Source organism: Pediculus humanus, genomic scaffold (genome assembly GCF_000006295.1).
Source record: "Pediculus humanus corporis 1103172108209 genomic scaffold, whole genome shotgun sequence".
Classification (NCBI taxonomy): Eukaryota; Metazoa; Arthropoda; class Insecta; order Psocodea; family Pediculidae; genus Pediculus; species Pediculus humanus.
This window is the reverse complement of record NW_002987779.1, coordinates 6207-18479: the sequence shown is the minus strand read 5'-3', so window position 1 is coordinate 18479 and position 12273 is coordinate 6207. Positions and strand designations below refer to the sequence as shown.

Genomic DNA, 12273 nt, shown 5'->3' with positions numbered 1-12273 from the left:
AGACTACTGCTGTTGTTATTTGAAAAATTATTATTTTATACTCGGAAGATCTGGTTAAAAACCTTGCGCAAGAGTTAAAAAAAAAAAAAAAAATTTTGTTTTAATCCCACCATTGAAGACATACTTGCCAAAGAAAATCTCGCGGATTTCGAGAAGCAACAAGTCGAATATAAATATTGCCAATCTAATATCAAAGTTGGCTAACTTGTATTTTTTACGCATCAGAAAGTTTTCAATATTGTATGATTCATAGATGTGAAAATGAATTTTAATTTTCTTTTATGTTAAAATGTATTTTATAGGTTTTTTATTTAAAACAATGCTGCATTGATTTTTTTTTTTTTTGTAGAAGAAAGGTATTAATGGAGTCTTTTAGAAAATGGTTTTACAGGCCAAAGGTAAATTAAAGTAAATTACAACTAACTACTGTCCTAGGTGTTTTTGTCCTAAATTTAGTAAACAAAATTTTTGCAATTAATTTTCTCCCGTGTTAGTCTAAAATATTTTTTAAAATTGTAACATTATTTAACTTTTAACTTAATTTTATTTATCACTGATATTATTTATTTAAATAAATATTTGAATTATTTAAGTTTCTTGAATCGTCCTTGATTGCCAGTTGCCCCAATTACAAACTGTGTCTTTATTTCTTAATTTTTGTTTTTATTGCTGCCTGCATGTACATGATTACTTTTTATATAAATCATGCATTGTATTAATTTTGAAAACATTTATTTACTATAATGAATATATTGAATGTTAACTTTTTGAGATAATGTTATTTTGCAATTTAACCAGTGACATTAAAACTACATAATTCTTCTTTAAAAAAAAAGTGAAATTTTTCTTTTTAATGATTTTTGTACATCTTACTTTTTTAATATACGATTTAAATTTTATGTAAAGTTTTTACTATATAAAAATTCATATCGAAATTTAAATTTTAACTTTTAAATATTACATTTCTTTTTTTTTTTTTTAACTTGGCATCAAATTAATTTACATAAACTATAAAAATTCAAATGCAGGAAGTGTCTATTTTTGAATTTTTAAATAAATTTAAATTTTCGTTTTAAACTTGTAAATGTTTCTTTAAGAATTTCCTCAGTCTGAACAAATATTAAAATTTTGTTTGCTTTTAAATTTGATAAAATAATGTGATTCGAGTAACAGATAAAGTGAAGCTTACATTGAATTTTTGTAATTTCATCAATTTTAAAACATCATTTTCACTTATTTAAATATTTAATATGGCTGATAATCATTTGCTAAGTCAAAATTTACATTTTTTTTGTTTTCGTATTAACAATATCATGAAAAAAAAATTTTTTTATTTAATAATGTAAAGAAGGAATATAAGAAATTTTTTTTTTTTTTTTTTTTCTTCTTCATAAAATTTCTAACTCATTTTAACAAATTACTAATTTGCTTTCAAATATCTTTTAAGTAGAACTTAAGTTCACTCAAAGGTTTAATAAAGCAAACTGGAGAAAGTTACCAGTTTAAATTACTTTTACTTTTTTTTTTCATGCTTATTGCTTTTTTACTGATTTTATTTAGCTTTTTATAAATTATTATTATTATTATTAGTACACAAATTTTGTAATTTTGTAATTTTTCATTTAATAATTAAAACTTTTATGATAAGATTAACTACACTTGAAAAAAATTAAACTTAAAATGTTTTAAGCAATTTATTACATGTAAAAATCATTTGTTTTTCCAAAACTTTATGTCTGATGACTGTTATTTAATTCCATTTTGTAAAAACTTTTACATCGTTCAACTTTATAATTAATATCATTGCTTCGAAATTTGTTCACATAAATTTATAATTATAATTTTTTAATGAATGCTTTTTTTTTTTGTTTCAGAGGGATGATTCTTCCCTCTTAGCTCAGTTTTTTTATGCCGATGAGGACCTTAACAATGTCACAGCAGAATTGGATAGTTTCGATGGCAGAAAAGTAAGTATTATTATTAAATTAAAATTTTTAAAATTATATTTTGCATATTAATACAATGAAGTATTTTACTAAAATTTTATTCCATATTAATATTTTTAAATCAATGATAAATATAAGTTACTCAATTTTACATAATACCCACATAACTCGATAAGAATCAATGGAATCTCATACTTTGTCGATTTTATTATTGTAATTAAAACATGGTATCGTTATTAAAAAGTAAAAAGGGGGGAAAGAAAAAAAAGTACATAACTTTCATTATTTATAATGAAATATATATATATATATAATTAATATTAATCAATAAATATTTTTGTTTAAATCAGTACATTAACCTTTTTTTTTTATTCCCACTCGATTGCTACTAAACCACCCAATTTATAATGTCTAAACTATAATTATTGTAATGTCGTGTAAATATACTAAAAATAATCTTTTTTAAAATTTTAATTTTAAATGTGTCTATTATAATTTGATTTTAATAACGTCACATTGAATAATGTGTTTGTTGAGTTTTTTTTTTTTTTTTTTTTTTTTAGAAAAGTGAGAGGCTAGCTAAAAAAATTATGTATGTGAATGAAAAGACTGTCCATTGAATTTATAAATCAATCATTTACATTCAAAAAAAAAATAAATTATCCTCTTTTAACAAGATTTTGTTTATTCAAACTAGTTGTTGAAATTAATAAATTTAATTAAGGATCAATTCATAAATTAATTATTATTATTTTAAAAAATTGTTTTATTCTAGGAAAAATTTATTATTATAAATGAAAACAAAAAGATTTTATTGAATAGATATTTTGTTGATTTTGAATCAAGTGTAATTACATGTTTTATTTATATATATACATAAAATTTTGTCTTTTTTTTTTTTTAGGATCCGGAAAGGTGTTCGATATTGGTAAATCATTTAAGACAGTGTCAGGATAAGGTTTTAAACATATGTGGAAAAATAATGAATCAATTGATACCGACTAAAAGAGCATCACGCCATTTTCGAGTCAAGTTTCCTGATGATGTCATACAAGAAAATTTGGCGGGTCAATTATGGTTTGGAGCGGAAGTAGGTGTCGCTGTCTTTCTAGAAAAAATGTCGTACTGAGTGTTGTACCTTTAAAAGCAAAACTCTTATAATCTCTCTTCTTTTTTTTTTTCTTCAAGTGTTTGGCTGCAGGATCATCCATAATGAATAGGGAAAGTGAAAGTTCGGCCATGAGACCACTTGCCAAAGCTTTAACGAAATCTTTAGAAAACGTTAGAAATCTTTTACGGGAACAATGTTTTCGAATGAACGCCAACATTCAAACTAGTAATTTTTTATTTAACGAAAAACTATTGGATACTCTCATTATATTCGATAGATTATTTGCCGAGTTTGAGTTGAGTTACGTGAGTGCGATGGTTCCTGTAAAAAGCCCAGGAGAATATTATTTGCAGCAATTAGTTATAGTTTTGTTTTCTGAAACTTTACAAAGGTTTGTAATAATGTGATATTTCAAAGATCATTTAAATTATGAGTCTTAACTTGGAGATGAATAAACTTATTATTATTATTATTATTTCAGAGCTTTGAGACTGAATTTATTAACACAAGAAATGATTGATGATTACGATCCTGCTTTGATGTTTGCTATTCCACGATTAGCCATCGTCAGTGGACTTTTAATTTTCCCAGAGGGTCCTCTGTGCGTGGATGGAGATTTACTTGATATGTCTGAAATGTTTAGGCCATTTCGGGTATTTAAGCTGCTACAAATTATATTGTAAATTTTAAAAAAAAAAAAAAGAAACAAATTAACAAGTTTAATTTTAATTTTTAGATTCTGCTAAGAAAAATACGTGCTTTGTTATTGACTTTAAGCAATAAAGAATTATTCACGTTGGAAAAACTCCTTTGTTCATGCGAAGATCCGAACATTGATTTTTCCGATACAAATTCCTGTAGTAAATGTTTAGATGATAATGAAAAATTAGATGAAAAAGACGTTAATGTAAATAGGGATAATTACGATTATTTCGAAGATGATGTTGATTACGAATCGATCGAATCATCGGAAAATAAACCGGACGACGGAGTCAATTGTCTTCCATCGGTGGTTAATGTAAATAATATCGTTCCGTCCGAAATAACAACCAACGAGTCCACCATCACGCCTTCAAAAACTGAAAACATTACCATCGTTAACGATACGAATACATCTTCCGGGTATCTGATCGCGAATCAAGTTAATTTAAACTGCATAACGACACCCAACGAAGCTCCGATAATTGTGGGACACTCGCTTCCGGATGGAGATCACGCGGAATCTTTAAACCTTGTCACGGAAACCCTGTCGTCTTTGTTGAACACGAATACCAATGATGATTCATCGGATAATAATATTTTAAATATTAACGTTAATAATAATAATAATTTTACTAGCAATGAATCAGTGAATAAATGTACTTGTTTTAATTCTAGCAGCATTTGTTACGATGATATATGCAATTGTTTCAATGAAATTCATTTGGACAATGAATCCGCACTGTCAGAAAAAGAAAATATAGAAACGGGTATTTTAAAGACGGATGATGTAAAAACTGATATATTAAATTGTAAAATAAATGGCCGTGAAAATAGTTACAATGACCAGTCGGATAGATTGGTGAGTCCGGATTCCGGATTGGAAAATAGTGAAGTCGACAATACGGTTTTATATGGGAAGTCGGAAAATGAGAAAATGAATTCGCCGTCCACGTCGAAAGAAAATTCGAGTCCGGGTTTAGAGAAAAACGATTTTATATGTGATATTTGCGGGAAGACGCGTAAAAATTTCCCCTGTTCTAAAATACGTCTTTCAGATTCCAATTACATTAGCAACAGTAGTGGCTCCCCATATTTAAATCAGCCTTTAAAAGACTCGAGTTTGCTAGAACAATGTAATAAAATATCAGACGACTGTAATAATGCTGTGGTGGAGGAAAGAAACGAAGAATGGTACGGGATTGCCGTGGGTCAAGGAGATGTTAAAACAAACGATGTTAATTTTTACTTTCAAAATGAACATGAAAGTGAAAGTCCTAGTCATAGCGAATTGCAACAGAATTACTGCAACAATTGGGAAGCTCTTATACCATTCACAACCGGAAGCGAAGGTTTTTATTATTATTATTACGAATTTTCTGCACGAATAAAAGTTGCATTTTTTTTACTCTCTCTCTCTCTCTCTCTCTCTCTCTGTTTTATTTCAGTTCAAGTGGAACCTGTCAGTGATTCAGTATCGTTAGATCTTCCGACTAATTTTGTCATAAGCGTATCAGACGAAAGACAAATAGCAAGCACTCCAGAAATTTATAGAATACGGACCAGTACTCTCATTCCATTGCAAACCTTTGATAATTCCAATGGTCACAACCGATCGGGTCGTGGTAATTTCAATAGGCGTTTGAGTATATTAAACGTGGCGAGAAAAGAAAATTTGGGAAAACCTAAAAAAGTTCACAAAATGCGAAATGGTACTCAAAACCAAAAAGAAAATGCATCCTTACAGTTAGCTAGTCATTCCAAAAGGTAATATTTGTTACTGAAACGAGTACTTTTATTTTTAAAAGTAGATTTCTTATTTCTTTTGTACCTTTCATCTGTAGGGGTTCGGATGGTCCACCGATAAGTAGTAGTTTTTCATCAAGTTGTTCGAGTTGTGTCACTTCGGAAACGTGTAGCTTATCTTCCGAAACGTCTTCTTTCAATTCTGAACTTCAAGATGATGAAGAAATAGCATTAGCATTAAAAGCTGCCGAATCTGTTTGTAGAAATGATACGAGAGCAAGATTCAAGTACGCTACCCATTCGCAATTAATTGTTTTTCCGTTAATTTTTTAAATTTGACGAATTTATTTTTTAAAAAAATTTTCTTTTTTTTTGTTTTATGTGTAGATCGAGCGAGGATTTAATTCACAGGTTATTTGTTTGCATTGCCGGTGTTGCCGATCAATTACAAACGAATTTTGCCGGAGATTTGAGAAATATTTTACAATCGGTGTTTTTAATGAATGCCACGGATTCCGATTGCGAAGAACAAGATAATAATGTTCAATATAATATTTCAAACGGATCAGGTAAGTCGAAAATGTTTGATAGAAAGGTGACAAGCACGAGAAAAAATTATTTTATCGGAAATTTTTTTTTTTTATCATTATTTTTTAGATTTACCTAGAATAGAAAGTGCGGAAGAAGCGTGGGAAAGTTCACCACAAATCGAAAACGAAAGAAATGATGAACCGACGACGACGACAACAACAACAACAACAACAACAACAATTGCAGCAACAACCGAGGGAAGTGGTAGAGTTGATGATAATAGAAAAGAAAAAGAAAATCCTCCTCCTTGGGTTCCGGATGTCATGGCACCGAGATGCATGACTTGCGAGGCTGTTTTTACATTGGTCAGAAGAAGGCATCATTGCAGAAATTGTGGAAAAGTAATTATTTTTACGGTTTTTTTTTTTTTATTTTCTCTTGTTTGTGGTAGTATAAATAAGTAAGAAAATTTTTTTTAATTTAGGTGTTTTGTGCCAGATGCAGCTCTAATTCCGTCCCTTTGCCACGTTACGGTCATATAAAACCCGTTCGAGTGTGCAATCGTTGCTTTCTATACCAAGTAACTCCTTTTACAATCGAAGAAATTCCAACGACATCATAGGAATCAATAGAAATAATAATAAAAATAAATATATTTAATTTTTAATCGCCGGAAATTTAATAAGATTATTATTATTATTATTTTTCAAAAGGGAAATTTCAAAAAAAAGGGAAAAAAGAAAGTTTAATGATTCAATATGAAATAAACAATGAATGAATTTTATAAGGGAAATAGATAAATAATAATAAGAAATGTTGATTTTACTTAAAATGTGCTCACATTTTTTTTTTTTTGTTTTCTTTACACATAAAAAAATTTTTCGAAACGTACACAAAACCCGTAAAATAAAGTTTTTTCAGTATACTGTACAATTTGAGAACAATTTTATTAATATTAATAGATAAAATTCAATTATTATAACTCTTAGATAATAAAATTTAATAAAAATTTAATAAAAAAAAAGCTTTGTGAAATAAGAATATTGTGATAAATCTAATAATAATAATAATAATAATCTTTTTAATCTTATATATAATTGATGAAAAGTTTAGTTAAATTTTTAAATAATAATAATAATATTTGTAAAGGTATTTAAATTATTAAACGTGTAAAAAAAATAATAATGTTCGAATAAAATTTGTTTTTTTTTTAAATGATTGATTGAAACTTTTTAAAAAGGAAAAGAAAAGGTATTAAAAAAGTGTATATGGAATTATAATATTCTAAAATTATTTACTTAAATTTATTCAATTAAACGCAACGTTTAACGGTTAGTTGCTTAGCTAAACTATTAAATTGTAAATTTTTTATTAAAAAAAAAAAAAAAAATGTAAAAAAATTTTTAAAAATTATTAAAAAAAATTATTTTTATTTAAATAAATTTTTTTTTTTTTTTTTTTTGAGAAACCTTTGAATATAATGAATACTGCATAAATGGGAGTATTAAAAAATTGTAATTTATTAATAATAATAATATTTAACCAAAAAACTAAATTAGTTTTTTTAAGAAATTGTTAAAAATGAATGTTAATGAAATAATTATTAATATCGAATTGAATTGCGTGGTCGTGGAACCAAACAAGCTTAGAAAAATCATCCGCCATTGAGCATCAAAAAATTTTTTTAGGTTGGTACTCGTGTTCTCAATTCTTGGTTTGTCGCCAAACATTGAATTAATTCTTCACGGAATTGAGGATTATGTTTGTTGTTTGCAACTTTATCATATAAAAGTATTATTAAAAAGGATATTTTTAATTCAAATTATCAGGTTAGAGTATTTTTTATCATATTTCATTACTATTGAAAGGCTAAAGCTTTTTATTTGTTATACTAGTGAAACTGTTATTTCTAAGATGACATGTCTTAAGTTACCATTTGATTGAAAATATATAATATATATATATAATAATTTTTTAAATTACGATTTGTACATAGAGCAATTTACCCATAAATATATCTTAAATTCTTTTTATTAAAATATTTTATTTTTATTCAATATATCAGTGTTTTGTGTATTTTATAAAAATGAAATTATTCATAATAATTTTTTTTTTTTTTAATTAATGAGGCTTCATAAATAATAACCTGGCTGATTTCTATGTCAAAAAAAAAAAATTTTCTAATATGTATATATATATATATGTTATTACTAACTGTATGAAATAATTGTTTTTTTAGGATTATTTGAAAATGATTTAAACTACTTTATTATAATATTTTTATTATAATAAAGAACACAACTAATTCTGTTATGAAGAAGGTTTCAGATCATTCCATTAATGTAGGTACTATTCCAAATTTGTGCATTAGATTATCCCTTTACATTTTGACATTTTTTTTTTTTTTATTTAATTTTTCTTATCGTATTTAATTTTGTAACTAGTGCTAATTTTTTTATTTATTTGTTAATTAAAATTTAATATGTACACTAACCATAGCATGATATTCTTTTTGCCAGTATTATTATTTTTTTTTTTGCAGTATTCTAATGTCAATTTGTATTCGCTTTTTGGTATTCGAAAAACAGAAAAACAAACATTTTCTCCTAAAATCTACCTTTCATTAATTTAATTTTGTCTCTATTGCTCTTATTAATGTAACACATAATTTATTTGGTATATGTATTGGCTTAATTCATATTTTATTATTACTAATTTTTTATTTTTAATAATTTTTTATCGATAATTTATTTATATTAACTTTTTACGGTTATTATTTATTTTTTTAATTTTCATTGTTGTATTGCATAGTAATAATTATATAAAAATTTTTATTATTTTTATTATTATGATGTTAGAAAACAATAACAAAATAACTAAAAAAAAGAAAAAATTGATTATTTTAAAAAAAAAAAAAATTTTTTTAATAATAATTTTTTGCATTATTTTTTAGTTTCTTAGCAACAAAAAATGCTCAAAAGAGAATAAAATAAAACCTAAAAAACATTATTTAAAAACCACAATAATGGATCCGACCCTACCTGGTCCGAATCATGTTTTAAACATGCATCGAATGCCTATAAAAATAGAATATCCATCAACTTCTGAATACCTCTTGGTCGATGAATTTCGTCAGTCATTGAGTGCAGCCAGTAAAAAATCCAGAGGAAGACCTAAAATAGATTTTCATCAAAAACCGATAAAATTAGAAAAAGAAATAAAATCTGGTATTGTTAAAGTCGGAAGAAGAAGAGGAAGGCCGAGTAAAACGAAAGGTTATAATCCAGGGCAATTGTCGTGTAATGCTTGTCATTTTAAGACTGAAGATTTTTATGAACTTGAAATGCATATTAAAACACATGCTGATCAAAACATGTACGATTGTCCATATTGCGGTTCGACATTTTCTCAAAAGGGCAACTTAATGACTCATATAAGAACGCATACAAAGGAGAAACCGTTTAAATGCTTAATTTGTGATTTTGCTGCATCACAGAAAGTTAATTTGCAAGTTCACATTCGTACTCATACAAAAGAAAAACCATTTAAGTGTTCAGTGTGTGATTTTTCGACGGCGCAAAAGTGTAATTTAATTGCTCACAGAACGAGAAGGCATTCCAATGTGGAAATTGTAAAAACATTAGATACTTATGAATGTCCTGTAGGAAATCCTGATAATCAATTAAAATATTATCGATGTGGCATGTGTATGTTTTCTTGTAGATTAAAAAGAGAAATGGTAGATCACATAAAAATTCAACATTCTTTCACTAATTGCGAATATCAAACAATTGATGTATTAAAGTAATGTTAGAATATTTTGGAAAAAAAAAAAAAATTTATTTTTTTTTTTTTTTTCGGAATGATAAGACAAATTATGCCATTACATATAATTTATAATATTTAAATATTGAAAATTTACAAAAAATTCAGATATTTAGATAACTTATTATTATTATTATTATTATTATTTATATGAGAAAAATATTTGCTTGCCTTTTTCTTTTTTTAAGGTTTAGAAATATTTTTAAAATGAACATTTTATTACTTTTTAGAAAAAGTGATTCGATTAAAAATATTATTCGCCAAAATGTTTGATATTCAAGCAATAAGGTAGTACTGTACTATATATAAAATGAATTTTACAATTAATTATATTATTTTTACATATATAAATTATTCAATTGAACTGTACAATTATTTAATTATTCATTGTACTGTGAACCAAAGGAATTTAACTTGACATTTAAAAGGTAATTTTTAAAATGTAAAAAAATAAATAAATACATCAAAACTGTAATATTATTTGTAAAATTATTAATTTTGGGTCTAAACAAAAAAAAAAAAAAACCTTTTTTAATTCCTTTTCCTAAAATAGTATTTATAATAATACTATTTTTAAAATTCTTAATTTACCGCCTGGCCATAAATTTTTTGTTTTTAAAGTTGGCAATATGTTTTTTGCATAAATTAAATTACAAATTTTTTAGAATATTTGGATTTCTTTCCATTAATTTACTCGCTTTTTTATTTAAAAAAAAAAAAAAATGGATAGTACTTGTATTGATGTAGTTATTAACGATTTGGATAATAATCCGCAGTGTCTACATGGTATAATCCACAAAAATGTTTCCCTAAAATATTAAATAATTGCTGCAGTTTTAACTGTTTTTTTTTTTTTTTTTAGAATATGATAAAAGTTTATTTTCAATTATATTTTTCAGGTCCTACTTTATTATTTAGAAGAATAAAAGGTAAAGCTAAAGAATATTATGCTTGCGCTGCTTGCAGAGACCGTAAAGACTGTAATTTTTTTTTACCCGCTGATGATATAAATAAAATAAAAGCAAAAGAATTAAATAAATATTGGATAAAACAACAGGAAAAAGCAGTTGCAGATGTTAAGACACAAAAACCATTTGAAAATTATTCTAATATAATAAAAAGTTTAACTTTTCAATCGAATTCATATAGCGACAAAAATAAAATTGATGCAGATGAAAAAGACAATATTGTTTCAAATTCAAGTTATTGTTATACATGTAATTGTTTGTTTGTTAATGATAACAATCATTCTGAATGCAATGTATTACCCAATCTAACATTACATCAACTAACTTATCCTACGGAAGTTATTATCCCAAAGGTAGATTCTAAAATGCATGCTCAATATTTTTTTTCGAAACCAACTCTTGATGATTTGTTATCGATTATTACCAGGCTCAAAATTAATAGGGTCTTATGTATTGGAACACCTAGAATTCATGAGTTTATAGTAAACAAATTTAAGGATCAAATTACTAGCATACTTTTAGACTTAGATAAAAACTATGTAAGTTATGTATGAGAAAAAAACATGTTTTCTTTTTAAAATGCATTTTGTATGTACCTATATATATATATATATTGTGCGATTTTATTTTTCAGTTTAATTTTTACAATCGAAATGAATTTATATGGTACAATATGTTTAACAATTACATATTCGATAAAGAACAGAAAGAAATTTTAATGAATCATCTTTGTTGTGGAAGAATACTTATTTTACTTGATCCTCCTTTCGGTGGAAGAGTTGAGCCACTGGCTAATACATTAAAATTACTAAGCAAATCATTTTTGAAAGTGAATAACAAATTAAATGGCGCTATGGGTAAGTGGAAATATATTTACATAAAAAAACTCATCAAGTATTTTAAAAAATTTTATTTTAAAATGGCATAAGAAATTTATTTTAATTGATATTTTTGATAATTTTAATTGTTTTTAAAATTTGTGTTTATATATCTATATGTGTGCCTATTTTTTTTATTTCGTTTTACTTTTTATTAAAGGTTTTTCTTTATAAACCTTTAATATAATACGCTATTTTTTTATTATTATTTTTAAAAATAATTTCTTGGCGTATAATAATACAATAGAATAAAACTTTAACAATTTTGTTCGGTGTGACGTCAAAAATATTTACGTAATGCCAACTTAAAAAAATTAAAGTCACTGCGCAAACAGAGCAGAAGTTGTGTTATTAGCAAGTGAATTGATTTTAAAAATTACATCAAGTTATAGTTTTAAGAATTTATTGTAAATTGTTTGACCTAACCAAATATTTACGGTATTATAAATATTTTACATTAAAAATTATTAAGAAATAATAATCATTTATAGGTATCAATTTCGTGCATTAAGTAAAAAAAAAAAAAAATCTTAGGATTATATTCTAGATCAATAAATAGCTATAATAAT

The 12273-nt window shown here is 25.4% G+C and overlaps 3 protein-coding genes across 3 annotated transcripts in view; all 3 read left to right on the top strand.

The window, feature by feature from the left end:
- Positions 1-362: 362 nt before the first annotated feature.
- On the top strand, positions 363-6655 carry Phum_PHUM439200 (zinc finger protein FYVE domain containing protein, putative; the record flags this gene model as incomplete). Its single annotated transcript, XM_002429507.1, has 11 exons — positions 363-398; positions 1875-1967; positions 2851-3036; positions 3135-3448; positions 3539-3710; positions 3794-5108; positions 5205-5523; positions 5601-5789; positions 5890-6071; positions 6175-6434; positions 6518-6655. The coding sequence occupies 11 exons, from the start codon at positions 363-365 to the stop codon at positions 6653-6655; spliced, it is 3204 nt and encodes a 1067-aa protein (XP_002429552.1).
- A 2403-nt stretch (positions 6656-9058) lies between these two features.
- Phum_PHUM439190 (zinc finger protein, putative) lies at positions 9059-10131 on the top strand (the record flags this gene model as incomplete). The annotated part of the gene is made up of 2 exons (XM_002429506.1): positions 9059-9837; positions 10089-10131. 2 exons carry the CDS (start codon positions 9059-9061, stop codon positions 10129-10131), a joined length of 822 nt encoding a protein of 273 aa, XP_002429551.1.
- Positions 10132-10580: 449 nt separating this feature from the next.
- Phum_PHUM439080 (zinc finger protein CCHC domain-containing protein, putative) overlaps positions 10581-12273 on the top strand; it is a gene marked incomplete at both ends in the record, with an annotated part of 5020 nt that continues 3327 nt past the window's right edge. Inside the window, 4 exons of the mRNA XM_002429505.1 lie at positions 10581-10644; positions 10758-10829; positions 10932-11365; positions 11461-11683. Of these exons, the coding sequence (XP_002429550.1) occupies positions 10581-10644; positions 10758-10829; positions 10932-11365; positions 11461-11683 (793 nt within the window). The remainder of the gene's footprint in view (positions 10645-10757; positions 10830-10931; positions 11366-11460; positions 11684-12273) is intronic.